The sequence below is a fragment of the Electrona antarctica genome (assembly GCF_951216825.1).
Source record: "Electrona antarctica genome assembly, chromosome: 19".
Lineage (NCBI taxonomy): Eukaryota > Metazoa > Chordata > Actinopteri > Myctophiformes > Myctophidae > Electrona > Electrona antarctica.
The window spans coordinates 36069120-36084657 of NC_136800.1; the positions used below are offsets into that span (position 1 = coordinate 36069120).

General features: G+C 48.8%; 1 protein-coding gene across 1 annotated transcript in view; it reads left to right on the forward strand.

The window, feature by feature from the left end:
• Positions 1 to 775: 775 nt before the first annotated feature.
• The window catches only part of skila (SKI-like proto-oncogene a), a 43922-nt gene continuing 29159 nt past the window's right edge, over positions 776 to 15538 (forward strand). The window contains exons 1-2 of the mRNA XM_079530515.1: positions 776 to 899; positions 3031 to 4316. Coding sequence (XP_079386641.1) covers positions 3198 to 4316 — 1119 coding nt within the window. The 5' untranslated portion in view covers positions 776 to 899; positions 3031 to 3197. The remainder of the gene's footprint in view (positions 900 to 3030; positions 4317 to 15538) is intronic.

The following is a 15538-nucleotide window of genomic DNA, read 5'->3' on the forward strand; positions in this document are numbered from 1 at the left end:
AGCAAAAAAAAGAAAAAAAAAAAGAAAGTGTGGTGGTGGGGGATGGGGTGGCTCGGGACAATCTGATACTGAGAGGGTGGGGGGTGGGGGGGCTGTAATGAAGGGTGTAATCATCACACCCCCTGTGAGAACAACTAGCACCTTGTGAAAGGGAAAGGCCAACAATACACAACTACAGGGAGAAAAATATATATGTAAAGGCCTCGACTTGCCACGATTTCAATAAATACATCATGTAACCTATTATACACACACACACACACACACACACACACACACACACACACACACACACACACACTACACACACACACACACACACACACACAATAAATCTTAAATTGTTTTTATTATGTATTTATTATGTATCTACAATCTATTAGGTATTTATTTGTAGGCCTACATCTTTAAATGTTCTGATGAATTGAAAATGGAGGTCCCTGATGTAAACAAGTCTTAGTGCCTGTAGGCATATCCATTCTACAAACTGTAATTAAAAAATTAAATCAACCAATCAATCAATCAATCAATCAATGTTTTAACACTTGCTTTGGCAATGTAAAACGGTGTTTTCTCACGCCAATAAAAGCTCCTTAGTTTGAATTGAACCGTGTAGTGTATGGTCTTCTTCTTATACTTTCTTTTGCTCTCCTGCTAAAACCCAGACAGACAGACAGACAGACAAGCCTCCCCCCGCATGACGTCTCCGTCAGCAGCAGAGCAGCCCCGTGCCTCCAGGGCAGTGACGTCACGCGGAGGAGCGGAGCGGGGCTGGCCGCAGCACGCAGCGCTCCACTCAGCCACTCAGTACCGTAGCAGAGCCTGGCCGGACTACACTGTATACAGCACGGCGGAGCGGAGGAGCGGAGCCACACACACACACACACCCGTGTTTACAGGCAAGTGTTTACTGGCGACAGAGACATGGTTTCTCTCTCCGTTTGTTTTCAATGGACGTTGGTGGTGGTCGTAAAGTGATGGTAGAATATAACAGAATACGCTTGGTTTTGAGGGGGGGTTTAAAATGCCGCAGAGTGAGAGAGAGAGAGAGAGAGGGGGGACAGCGGCGGTAGAGAAACACACACACACACGCGCGCTGTAGTGTATGTAAATCTCATGTATGGTCCGTCCGTCGCGCGAGGGTGTCGCTCGCTTAAAAAAAGGGAAAAGAAAAAATATATATATATGCTTAAAACATTTTTATTGCGAGCGACACGGTTGTCCACTTGGCTCAGTTGGCTGTCAGGTTATGGTTATTATTAGCTGTACTGTACGTGCTGCTTGTTGTAGCCATGACGGCTAGCTAATGTTACTACTAACTGGTGGTGGTGGTGTATTCAGCGGAAAAACGACGAGACATTTCTCCCAGTTACAGTCAGACAGTCAGTGGGAAAACCTACGCCTTCGTCCCCCTCACCTCACACAGCGAGCACGTAGCCCAGTGCGCGTCCGTGTTTTCCTTCTGTCTGATGTGATATGGTATACTATCATCTTAGTGTGGAACCAAACGCCTATTGATTGGAAATGTTGAATGTTTTCACTCTCTCCAAACGGAATCAAGTGGAGAGGGGAGGCCGGGGGTATGTAATGTGTGTATGTACAGGAGCCGAGCCGTCTCTATGTGATTGTGACATTAATACGAGGCAAAAAACAAAGCTATAAACGCCCACGAGGATTTACTTGTAACGACGTGTGTGTGTGTGTGTGTGTTATGACCAGAGCCAGACTGTAGACAGTGAATGTCATTATCAGTGGTGTGTCTGCATACCGCTGCCGTCGTGGCTGGCTGGCCGGGGGGAGGCTGAAGTACAGTTCACCCGCAGACGGGGGGGGGGGGTTCTTGGTGTCCTTGGGAGACGATCGTCCCATCTCAACTCCATAATGTTACCGTCCGTTTCTTTCAACATATAATCCATTCCATGGTGTTGTGGGAAACTGTAGTGTTTTGGTGGAACATATGTGGTTTGTTTGGAGAGGTTGAGCTTCGCGTACTACTGACTGGGGGTCCCCTGCATTGGTGGTTGTGTTCGTCATATATATATAGCCTACGAGATTAATTGCAGCGATTCTAAATGCGCCGTAGAGGAGTTTGCTATTTTTTGCATGTATCGGGTTCTGTTGTGGGAAACTTGCTGTATTAAAATCCAGTTAGCTAAACCAACAATTTATGTGCACCACATGATTTTCTAGAGTGGTTTTATATGCTGCCTGGATACATTTGAGCATGATCAGAAATACAACAAATTACAAATATCATCGCATCAGTCTCAAATAACGTACTTGATCAGAGCGACATTATGGTAACCTCAAAGTCACTAATAATATCCCTTCGATCTGTAATTTATTTTTAAATGGTGGTGTCATATTGCAGTAGTAGCCATCCATCATCTACATGCTATTCCTGTTAACATTCACGACTGAAAGTGTAGCCTAATAACGCACTACAAAATGCCTCATTCCACACTACTGGGTGTCATGCTGGGTGGAGGTAATGACTGAATCAAGCAAATAAATGAATGCTGTTGGTCCTTTTTATTGTTTTAAATGGGGGAGAGCAGACACAGACAGTAGACGGCACAGTGGATTGGGAAGGTTGCTTTAATTTGTTTAATTTATAGACTATACTATAGTTCACAGTGTAATGGTAAAATGGCTCTGTAGCAGTGGATTTACCAACTGGTTTCACCACCTGTTAAAATTAGCACTCTGTCTTTGGAAATTTTGTTTCACTGTAGTTGGTGACAACTTGGATGCAAATTCAACTGGGGTTCAATTACAAGGACTGAAAGGGCTTGTGTTTGTGTGAAGTATGGTAATGGCCTTTTGGCTTAGTGGTCCATGTAAGTAGTCATTGACCTCTTAAACCCCCGACCACCAGTAGCCATAAAACATTTTAAATCCTTATGGGTATTTCATGCCCCACAACATTTGTTGATGAGATAATTTCCTGTATTCTCTCTATTGAGAGCATATAAATTACATATAGTTAGAATTAAGTCTTAACTAACTCCCTTTCTCTTCTTGCTGTAGGAAATAGACCAAAACACTGAGACCTTCAATCAGCATCATGCACGTGTCTGCGTACCAGAAGATTTGTATCATTTGAAACAAAATAAGGAGAAAAGACAGACTCGGAGGGATATACGAGGAGCTCAGCCAAACTGACAGACGGAACGACAAAACCCCAGTGCCCAGACATGGCCAGCACTCAGACCAGTTTGAAAACGCCTTTCAAAGACTTGACCTCATTCAAGGGCAACATGAAACGACTTTACCGGGAGCGCCTGGATGACGCTCCCATAAAGAAGCGCGCGATGGCAGAGATGAACCTTAAGCGACGCAGCATGGAGTCCCTGCCCCGCACCCCCAAGGTGAAAAGGGAGCAGATGGAAGAGCGCGAGTCCGAAGCTGACCTGGAGGGCCACGCCGAACTGCACTTGGTCGGCTCGGCCAAAGCTCTGGACCTGAGCCCGGGCCTGAAACATACGCTCGCCCAGTTTACCCTCAGCAGCCAGAGCTCCCTGGGAGGCCCGGCCGCCTTCTCAGCACGCGCAGGACATGAGGCGTCCCCTGCCAGTGGCATGGCTCCCCTGTCTTCCCCTCCGGTGCTGGGAGGTGGACCACTGCTGGTGCCCTGCGACAGCTCCACTGAGCTGACCCATTCCCTGCTGGAGGGAGAGTCCATATCGTGCTTTGCTGTTGGCGGGGAGAAGCGCCTCTGTCTGCCCCAGGTGCTCAACTCTGTGCTGCGGGACTTTTCTCTGCAGCAGATCAACGCCGTGTGTGACGAGCTCTACGTCTACTGTTCGCGCTGCGACGGCGAGCAGCTGCATATCCTCAAGGTGCTGGGGATCCTGCCTTTCAACGCGCCCTCCTGTGGCCTCATCACCCTGACGGACGCCCAGCGGCTGTGCAACGCGCTGTTGCGCCCTGGGGCCGCCCTGCCTGCCGACTCCAGCGGTAAGCTGCCCACTCATGGCCTGCTCAAGGAGAGCGAGGCCAGCTTCCAGGTCGAGCACCAGTGTCTGGGAAAGTGCCAGGGTCTCTTTGTCCGCCAGTTCTACACCCAGCCCGAGGCACCCTGCATCCAGTGCGTGGAGTGCCAGTTGCTGTTTTCGCCACAGAAGTTCGTCATGCACTCGCACAAATCGCCTGACAAGAGGACCTGCCACTGGGGCTTTGACTCAGCCAAATGGCCGTGCTACCTGCAGCTGGCCAGGAAGTATCAGGAAACGCCCGAGGAACCCCAACTCAAACAGCTCTTAGACGAGGTCAAGGAGAAGTTCCACTACCAGCTCAAGAGGTCACTAGACAAAGTAAGTCCATCCCTAATTAACAAATGAAACCAGACAGGTTTGTCTTGGTAACACGTGTCTTGGTTTTTGCTGTCAAGGTCGCTGTTAGTTGTCTGCGGTGAAAGGAGCCAATGCGAGCTGTGGTCGTTCTGTTTGGGTTTGCTCTGAAACTTTCCATGTTGGCTGTTGTACTTGGTTCTCCCCACTTCCTTTCTGTAATGATCCAGCCCCATGTTCTCTGTGTCCTGCAGCTGTGACTAGACGCGATCAGTGCTGGTGTTTTCTTAAACCAGCACTGACCCAGTATGTGTGAGTGAGGCTTGGGAGTTGGGACAGGTGGTGACATTATGCGTGGCCCGATCTGATCTTATGAGGCCAGGCCAACTGGCTGCAGGCAGAGGGGAAGTGCATCATTTGTTCCCTTAGGTCACCTAGGGGTCGCTTGGAATGTAATTGAACAAAAGGGCCATTTCACTCCTTTTAACTGGGGGTTATTACTTGCCAATCAGTTGGCCTACGTGAGGGCTTTTAAAACTAATCATTGCCAATGATTACTTTTAAAAGCCCTCACACTGGCAGACTTTAAGATGAAGGTCACTATTTTATTTTTTGAATGTTTATATAATAACTGGAATTGTTTTTCCCCATATTCCGGCCCCTTCGTCCGCATGTATACCTACCTATCACAGACAGGCCGATGACTCAATTACCCTACTAGCAGTTTGTGTCACGTGCCAGAAGTCTATGGAGTGTGAGTGGGCTGTTCCTGGCTTTAAAATTTCTTTCATTATTTTTGGAGGACAAAAAGCAGTGGTACCAACGAGCCTATTCTAAAAGTCAGCGGTCAGTAGGGGGTAAAAAAGCTCTAGATTGTTTCTGTGCCATTGACGGGCATATGTCTCATGACCTCCCCCTGACCACAGTGGACTCTGGCTGTTCTTTGTTGTTTTTGTTGTATTTTGTCAGGAAGGGGTTGGCTTGCATTTTTTGTTTTTTCGTTTGATGTGGTTTGACTTGTTACAGTAGGAGACATTGGAACACTGACAGATTTTTTTTTGTCAATTCAAGCAATCCAGAAAGCTTTTGTTTGTTTTGTTTTGTTTGTTTGCCTGGCTTTTGACTTTGACAGTAGAAACAAGACCATAGAGGGAAAGGAAAATCCTTAAAATATGGAAACAGGTGCACCATCCTGAAAAGGTTAATGTATCCTTATCTTGAGGGAATGCTGAACACATTACCTATCACAGTATTTTCCACCATACGTTTCTCTTTTAAAAGGGATTGAACTGGAAGTGAACCCCACCGCAAAACCCTGATTCACAGAGCTTAGTGGGGGCAGCACTGCGACAGGCAGCGGGTTAAGCCACCACCACAGTGTGTGTGTGCGCGCATGTGCGTGCATGTGTGTGCCGAGCAGACATGCAGGAGATGAGAGCGTGTATTTATAGTGTGTGCAGGTATGAGAGTGTAGCACACACGCTACTGTAATCCAGCGCCGCTCCCATTCTATTCAGTTATGTCTATGCGAGCCATGGGAGAAGCTCCCGTTCTCTCTCTCTCTCTCTCACACTCTCTCTCCCTCCTTCTCCCAGCGTCGTGTTTAACTTGGTGTGAGTGTGCCGGAAATGCCGTCTGCTGTCTCGTCTAGCGCCCCAACAGCATTCCTCAGCCCCCCCCCCCTGTTTCTTGGCTAGAGGTTTAGTTTGTCTTAAGATTTAACCACTATCAACGTGGTGTCCCTATGGCCATGTCGTTATCGTATTATCGCATTTCTTTCCACAAGGCGTCTCATGTTGTATTTTGTTAGAATACTAGAGATTTCTACACTAGTTACTGTAGTATTGAACCTGGATTTACATTTGTAAATACATACATACAGGAAAATACATACACCCTCATACACCTACTAGGCCTGAAGTATAGGCCTGTTTGACAAGTCCAATGTCCCTTGCGGTGTGTGGGTGTGTGCGTTCGTTCGTGCGTGCGTGCGTGCGCGCAGTGCCGCCATCACTATGCAATAAGCTGGTAACTGGAGGCAAGTATGACGCATCTTTGTCTCTATGTCTCACACCTCGCCAGTCTCTCTGGAGCCTCTGTCTGTCTGACTGTCTCACCACAATTTTCAGGTGTCGTCTACCACTGGGGGATTTTTCTCCCTCTGCTGCTATTGGGTTTCTTTTACTTTTACTTTTTCTTTAAATTATTTATTTTTTTCTTTTCTATTCTTCTGTGGGCAGGGCCTGATCGGCAACGGTGTTTTTTTTTAGTAATTGTGGAAGTGAAATCTTTTTTACGCAATCACACAGACACAAACCCAGTCATGCCATAGTGGTGTACTGTACTGTACAGACACTTTGAAACACACGCAGACAGGCAAAGTTCCTGGAAAGCCACTTGCTTGCGTGACTGCAGGAAGCAGGTGACTTTTTGGTGCTGGAAGAGGAACCTCTTCCAGAGCGGATGCACAAGCGTGTGAAAGGCCAGCAGCCATGCAGGGAACAAGGTGACCCAGCCAGTACTGTTGGCCCAATGCTCAGGACACGGAGCTTCTCTTCCAAATTCCCACCCCTCTCTGTACCGTGCTCGCGTTTGAATGGAAAAACAACGTGTGTTTATGTACGCGGAAAGCGCGTGCGTTTGTGTGTGTGTGTTTTGGGCTAGCAGGAAGTGAAGCAGACGGACATGTCTCTCACCCTGAACATCCTCCAGACTCGTATGGTCTAGGCTCTCCCACTGCGCTATGCCAGAGTGACTCACAGTTTCCACATCCCAGTGGATGTTAGTGAAAGGCCAGCCAGGCAGCCAGGGGGCTCTTAGAACAACCACCACCACCCCACACATACCTTCAGAGAGAGAGAGAGATGGCCTGGCATGTTGGTTTAACCCCGACTCCAGACCCTCTACCCCAACGGGCCCTTATTTACACACAGTGTCAATGTGCACATTGACGGCTAGTTCAAGGTTTTCTTTTTTCCAGAGAGAGTGCGGGGGGTTGGGGTGGTGGGGCACACAAGGCCAGGAGACATGGAACAAGACTTGCCTTCTGGAAGTTTCTTGCGCCCTCCCTCTCTCCCAAACGGCTACCCGTAATGGCATCCTGTTGAGAGTGTTTGGTGTGAGAAGCAGCAGGGCAGTTCAAACCCCATTTTACCCTCGTATAGGAAAGAAAAACCTGCCCTTTGTGCCTTCAGGTACAGTTTATACCTAACCGGCCGCTCCCTGCAGTGTAAACAAAGCTCACAAGAAAGATGCCGCCACTGGACCAGCGCAAGCAAACATCTTATCTCCAGAGTCACTGCATTATCCTAAAACACAATGAGTGCATTTGTCCTTCAGGGGAATGACGAGCGTCCACACGTTTCCTCAGACAAGATAGTGTGTCGTCATATCGGTCTGTTCTTTTTTTTTCTTTCTTTCTTTCTTTTAGATTAAAAGGGAAGAACTTCCCACTCGATGATCTGTTCCTCCCTTGTGAAATATCTGTCTAGCTGGAAGGACATTGTGTCTGTTTGGGCTACATGTTTACATGGCCTGTCATCAGACATGAGCGATGACATGGCTCTGTGTTGCAGCATATCTACAGCACAACTCCCCAGGAGATCATTAAACTGACATGGTGGTTATTACAAATAATGGGCAGTGGGCAATATTATATATCTTCTGGAGATATGCAGTACTTAACATATCTTTTATACACTACGAAAAGAATGAACAAAGCAGTCTGAATAGAGGCAGTCTACCCATTGGGTTGGTATCTCAGATTCATGCACTTTTTCATGAAGGGTAAAACGCTAAACTAATCATCATGACAATATTATGTCCGTAATTTGCAAACAGTGTTCGATTTAACTGCTAGCTGAGGAGCGCTGTTGGCATCATAGCTGCGTGCCCCATTGGGCCTCTGTCTGTGGGTCCGCCAGTGTCCTGTTTATAGCCTTGCCTCTTGGCCCAGAGTCAGCAGCGTCAGACAGAGAGAACAGCCTTCCTCTGTGTTGTCTCCCCGGCCCGACTGAGACTGAGACAGTGGCTGCGGTGCAGACGTCAGACAGCTGCTTCTCGCCGGCTTCCTCTTCTTTGCTATTTGGAAACCAGTGACTTCATTACCGCAGACCAGCGCAGCTGCACTTCAGAAAGCCTGTTTCCTTGGCTGTCTGTTCTCATCTGTCTGTCTCCCTCCCTCCCTCTCTCTGTCTGTCAGTCTCTCTCTGCGTCTGTGGGTCTGTCGGCTAAGATATTTAATTGGGTTTTGGCAAGCTCTGCTTATAATTCACTACTCTGGCTTTGCCGTGGCTCTCTCTCTCTCTCTCTCTCTCTCCGTCTCGCTTCTATTTCTTCTCATTTACTTCCCCTTTATCTCCTCGCCACTTCTCCCGTTCCTTCCTGTCCCCCCATCTCGTGGGGGGACTCGCGCGTAGTGTCCCCCTGCCCTCGTAGTGTCCCCCTGCCCTCGTAGTGTCCCCCTGCCCTCGTAGTGTCCCCCTGCCCTCGTAGTGTCCCCCTGCCCTCGTAGTGTCCCCCTGCCCTCGGGTCGTCATGTCATTATTAACACACCCATACTCACTCCTCGTCATCCTACTGCCTAAGCGCCTCTTCCTCTCTCTCCTCTTCGTCCAAAAAGCCAGACCGATCTCCAGCACGATAAAAACCCACGTGTGTCCTCTCTTCTTCCGAGCAGACAATACGCCCCCGGGGGCCCCAATTAGCAGGACGGTAACAAAATAAGCGGCCAAATGACCCGATAAGTCGATGGTTACATAAGCAAAGGACCACTTGTGTGCTACGTCTGCGAGTCGGACGCGGAGGAGAGATGGCAGGTATTGATTGAACGGCCCCCCGACCTTGATGGATGCGGCGGGTCGTCTAGTGACACCGGAGGGGGTGGGGGGGTGGTGGGGGGGGGGGGGGGTGATGATGGTGACGGAAGAAAGAGGAGAAGAGTGAAATGATGCGATTCAGTCACAAGGACACAACCAGAATTACATAAGGATGATGTGTCTGTGTTCGGACTTACTTGTTGTCGGGCAGAAATCTCTTTAATATCTCCATACTTTACATTTATTTTTTTCATAAATGAATGCCCTACTTACAGTAGTAGTACATAGTACAGTGTCACACAAACGTTTTGAGCTTGTAGATCTGCGATTTTTTACTTTAAATTCCACCAACATCAACGATATGCACAATTCCCCCCCACTCACACACACACCCCTTTATTTGTGAATAAAATATTATAATTTTGATGAATCTGTCTGGTAGAATATGTATAACTAACACGATTGCGGTGGTCGACCTCGGGATCGGGAATATCTGGCATTGGTCAGGCACTTCCCAATCTGAGAACCCATTGAGGCTCTTCCAGACAGGAAAATTAGGGCAGGCAGACAGGCAGACAGGCAGACAGACAGGCAGACAGGCAGGCAGGCAGGCAGGCAGGCAGGCAGGCAGGCAGGCAGACAGACAGACAGACAGACAGACAGACAGACAGACAGACAGACAGACACTTGACTGTGAAAACACCACTCCTCTCATGGGAGCAGAAGAAGGCACGTGAGAGAGAGGGAGAGTCGTCACGGCAGCAGCCTCTCACTCTCTCTCACTCTCTCTCACTCTCTCTGCCTTCTGCTTCTCTTCTCCCACCCTGAAAACGAGCAATGCCCACATCTAGTGTGGGTAGTTATGGGGGCCTGGGCCTCTCTCTCTCTCTCTCTCTCTCTCTCTCTCTCTCTCTCCCCCCCTCTCTCTCAGTGAGTGAAACACTAACTTCACAGCGTCTGGAACAGCCCTCCTGATCGTCCAATCACGTTCCGTCTGACTGCAGTTTTTCCCCTGGGGGTGCTTGCTTGTCCTCTCTCTCTCTCTCTCTCTCTCTCTCTCTCTCTCGCCTCACCCCACCGCTGTGCATATTTCCCTGTCTGTTTTGTGTGCTTTTCCAAAACCGCCCAAACAAACATTGAATCGCAATAAAAAAAAGAAAATCTGATCCTTGAATGCATGCTCAGAATAACCCCTGGGTCTATTATGTGTCTTGAGCTGACATGCCCATGTAGACGGGATACTAGCTGCGTGGATACTGGGCCTCAGCCCCCCCCCCCATGTCGGACATGGGCTAAAAGGGGGGCCCCCAGTGGGTGGGGCCAAGCCAAGGGGCCTCTGTGTTGTCTTCAGTTTTGAGTTTAGCACCAGTTCCACAACGGACCTGCAGAACCATGTCTTGATTATGCCTCTCTCTGGCCTTTAAAGAAAACTTTGTCTTTCAGACTCACTTCACATCCATTTCCTTTTTTTCCTTTTTAAAAAAAAATAATTTATTATTATTATTACGTAGGTTATTCGTGCTCATTTCCCAGGCTCTGGGTTGGCAGGGGAGGTGGAGATAGTCCTCGGCCGTGGGACTGGGTTGGCAGGGGAGGTGGAGATAGTCCTCGGCCGTGGGACTCTGGGTTGGCAGGGGAGGTGGAGATAGTCCACGGCCGTGGGACTGGGTTGGCAGGGGAGGTGGAGATAGTCCTCGGCCGTGGGACTCTGGGTTGGCAGGGGAGGTGGAGATAGTCCTCGGCCGTGGGACTCTGGGTTGGCAGGGGAGGTGGAGATAGTCCTCGGCCGTGGGACTCTGGGTTGGCAGGGGAGGTGGAGATAGTCCTCGGCCGTGGGACTGGGTTGGCAGGGGAGGTGGAGATAGTCCTCGGCCGTGGGACTCTGGGTTGGCAGGGGAGGTGGAGATAGTCCTCGGCCGTGGGACTCTGGGTTGGCAGGGGAGGTGGAGATAGTCCTCGGCCGTGGGACTGGGTTGGCAGGGGAGGTGGAGATAGTCCTCGGCCGTGGGACTGGTTTGGCAGGGGAGGTGGAGATAGTCCTCGGCCGTGGGACTGACATGAGCTCAGATAGGCTGGTCTTCTGCCACGTCTGCCAGGCAGCCAGGCAGCAGACAGTAGACACATAGACTAAACAAACCCTTCCTCCCTCCCCGACCCGGACAAGCCTGTTTGGATGTCTGCCGCAGTCCCTATATAACACTGTCAAATCCTTAGCCTTCATTTGTCCCATTGAGACCTGACGTGACACGTTGTGAGCTTCTATAGATGGTCACGTCAGATGGTTACACGGTGGAGTTTTAAAAAAAAAATTGTACATGACGAGACCCAAGAATAATGAGCAGCCTTGGTATTAATTAACGGACAGACATGCTTGATGAGAAGATTAACTGTCCGCCGTCTCCCCTCGTCTCCCTGGGAGACGGTCAGGGAAGGAGTGAGGGATGATGGATGGATAGAGGGAGGTGTGGGAGACGGTCAGGGAAGGAGTGAGGGATGGATGGATGGATGGATGGATGGAGGGAGGTGTGGGAGACAGGAGAAGGAAGACAGTCTTGTACTGTAAGGGGCTGCCAGCCTGTGTGTGTGTGTGTGTGTGTGTGTGTGTGTGTGTGTGTGTGTGTGTGTGTGTATGTGTCTGCTGTGTACAAGTAGGGAGAGAGTGCGTTTTGCATTTGAAAGGCTCCTCTGTGCCCCCTCTCCCAGTGGGAACGGTGATTAATGGAGATATAAATGGAGAGACCCAGAGAGACGGCAGTGCTGCTTTCCATAGGCGCGCCATCATACACTACACAGCAGAGACACACGCGCACACACACACACACACACAAGGCAAACTTGCACAGACTCAAAGCCTGAGCATAAACAACACAAACGTGCGAGCGCAACACACACACACACACACACACACACACACACACACACACACACACACACACACACACACACAATGCCAGCACACACTCTCTCTCTCTTTCTCTCGCTCCCTCTCCCTCCCACACAGCCCCAGTTCTTCCAGACAGGCAGATAAACAGTGGATATCAAAGGCGTGTCACGCGTCCCGCCGGGCCGCCACTCGGCACATCCACAACACATTAGGACCCGAGCTGCCCACTCTGCTGATACATTATGCATGATGCAAACACAGGGAAATCAGGGGGGGGGGGGGGGGGGGGGGGGCGGGTGTAGAAGAAGAAGAAGAAGAAGAAGGGAAAAAAAGAAACACAGGGCGCAATTAAAAGGAATCCCCATCCCTCCACTTTGCCGCTAATTTATTTGCGTGTTTCGGTAAACGGCTCTGTCATTTCCATATGGACGCCATTCTGCTTTTTCATGTGTGTGTGTGTGTGTGTGTGTGTGTGTGTGTGTGTGTGTGTGTGTGTGTGTGTGTGTGTGTGTGTGTGTGTGTGTGTGTGTGTGTGTGTGTGTGTGTGTGTGTGTGTGTGTGTGTGTGTGTGTGTGTGTGTGTGTGCGCGCATGGTGCAGTGTGGGAGGGGGGTGGGGTGGGGTGGGGTGGGGTGGGGTGTTGCCAAATAGGCCATTATGTGCTTAATGGTGCAGAACAGCGTTGCCGATACCAGAGCGCCAGGGCTCTCTGTTCTGGTGGTTTTGGTACAGGCTTCAGCCTACGCAGCAGATCAAAGTGGACAGCGAGCGCATGCAGCAGACCACTGGTTGGTTCAGCTAACTTATTATCTGCACCTCCAGCCATTCATGTTGTTGCAGCCTCACCTTTGCTCAAGTAACATCAAACACCCGTAAGCTGTTTTTTTTTTCTTCTCTCCTTTCCGTTTTTTCCTCCCACAATGCCGCTGTAGCTGCGGCCCCTATTCCTTGTAACTGCTTATCACAGCAGGGGGGCCCCTCACTGATGCTGCTAAGGGGGCCGAAGCCCTAAAAGCCAAGAATCGGGTAAACAGACTTTTTGCAACGACCATTGAAAACATTTTCTGGTCCATGTCTTTCAATCCCTCCCTCCCCGGAGTCCCCACTACCACCACCCCCCCTCCTCCTTCCCACCACCCTCCCCTTGCCTCGCTGTGTGTTTATCTAATATCTATTCACTATTCCCACCCTCAGCGACAGCACGCATGGGGATGGCCTCTCTTTCTCTCCTTGGCCTTTCTCACAGGACACACAGACACACTAATATACCGGCACACACACACACACACACACACACGTGTACGTCGTACAAACGCACCCAGGTGTATAAGCCTCCTCGGCTCTCAGGAGTCCCTCAGGGCTTCCGAAACGTGCATCTGTAGCCTTTAAATAGAAGCCTGTTATTCTGTGTCTACTCTGCAGCACCCGTCCCCCACCACCCATACAGTCTCTGCTGTATAAGCTACTGTAGACGATCCTTTTAGGTCGATGACCTCCAGTTACAATAAATAACTTAGTATCTATCCTAAGTTATTGAATGTACACATTTGAGCTGCAGAAACATAGTAAAGGAGTTGGTTTGTGTGTCTGTATTAGTGCACAATCGAAAAAAGATTCTAGAAAAGATGTGATCTCATTTCTAAATTTGAGCAAGAATCGTGCAGCAATCCAGTTCATTTGAGTTACTCTTATGTTTTTGCTACAAGAGAGACTTTAAGAGAGGGTTAAGTCAAGCACTTTGATGTTGTCTGTTTAAAGCCACAGTAGTTGGCTCCAGGTGCCACATGAAGTTCAGCAACAATTCAGCAGACAATAAATAGTTTCATGGAAAAAAAGAGAATCGTGTGAAAATCGTGATTTCAGGAGAAAAACAAATTGAGATTCACATTTGAGCAAGAATCGTGCAGCACTAGTCTGTGTTTCAATGCAACTGCACATATAAACAAGTTGTCTGGTCCTTTTTGGTGTGTGTTTGATTCTTTCCATTCTTTCCGCGTGACTGTTTCTCTTCTCATTCTACGGGTGTCTAGTCCTCTGTCACGCAGAGTGTCTCTCTGGTGAACTCTATGGCTTTTGGTTTTCAAATGTGGAAATCATTTGTGCTGCAGCCAAGTCGCTGTGACTACCGCCGCCGTCACTGCACAGTGCAGACACGTCCATGTCATCATCATTGTTGTCTCTCTTTTTAATGATCCGTCTCAATTGCATCCTGATGCAACAAACAGAGATTACCAATTGCTTCCAGCCGCACGCTGGGGATTTCTATTTGTCTGCCGTCGACTTTAGTTCCAGCCACTTTAATTCTGATTAAGAATAGAAACAACAGTAGTTTGGTTTAGTTTAGTTTATTTGCACATGTATACATTGTAAAAAAATTGTAAAATAAAGGAAAGAAATGTTAAAAACTAAAAGGGCTTGTCGAGTGGCCTTCCTAAAAGCTACCAATTGAGCCTAAATAGCAAAAACTAAAATATGAATTATGATTGTAGGCCTAATGGAAATAATAACAATAATAATAATGATAATTTATCATTATAATGAAAATAATTGCAACCAAAGGTCGCAGATAACTATGAAACTTTGTAATAACATGGCTGGGATGTGTCGCCCAAGCTTGTTAATAAAAACTGCAGTCTCTTGAAGGAACTAAGGCGAGTACGGTCTCTCATATGAGGCTGTAAGTTAACAGCAGTGTGTGGCTGGTAAATCACAAGAACGGTTACATTCCTTTTTTGGGTCGACTCGTCTGCCATCTTTACTGTCACCAAGTGGTATGGCTGGTGAACCAGACTGAGACATGACCCACATGAGCGTCTGTCTGAGTGGGCACACACAGACACACACAAGCACACACACACACACAGACACACACAGGAATATGAGATCCTGTGACTGTGACGGACTCAAACGCAGCCAGGCAAGGAGACACACAAACACGCACTTAAGCGCCACAGGTCACTTCCTCTTGTCACCACGCCAACCACTTCCTGCAATGTGAGTCACCGGTCTGCATCAGCGCTACGGTCACTGCATATTGCGTGTGTGTGTGTGTGTGTGTGTGTGAATGCTTATCATTATTATGGACAGCATGGAGCCGGGATGGGAGATTTATCACTGTGCTCGTCTCTCCAAATAGGCCCCTTTGATCTGAGCCCAGGTGTGTGTTCAGTGTTCACTCAGTCTGACTCAGCCATAATGTCTTTCTTTAAAACCGGCACCACACTTTTGGAAAGCCGCCGAGCCCGCCTCAGACAACTGACTGTTTAAATGTAACGACTCTGGCCGATCAGGCGCTGTCTCGTCACATCTTTGGTCATAGGCTTTGGAATGACATTAGCCAAGCCCAGATGTGTTTTTTGGCACTGCATTTAGTGTTCAATCCTGTCTGCGCTTCAAATATCTTCATTACTAGCGCAAGCAGAGCGCGCAAGTACTGCGATCACAATGTGGCGCGAAGCGATGCGCTGTGATCTTGTAGATCGGCTCTTTTCACTAGTTTGGGTCCCAGGGAGACATCATATTTCTCTTTTGGGTCACGGGCTAAAA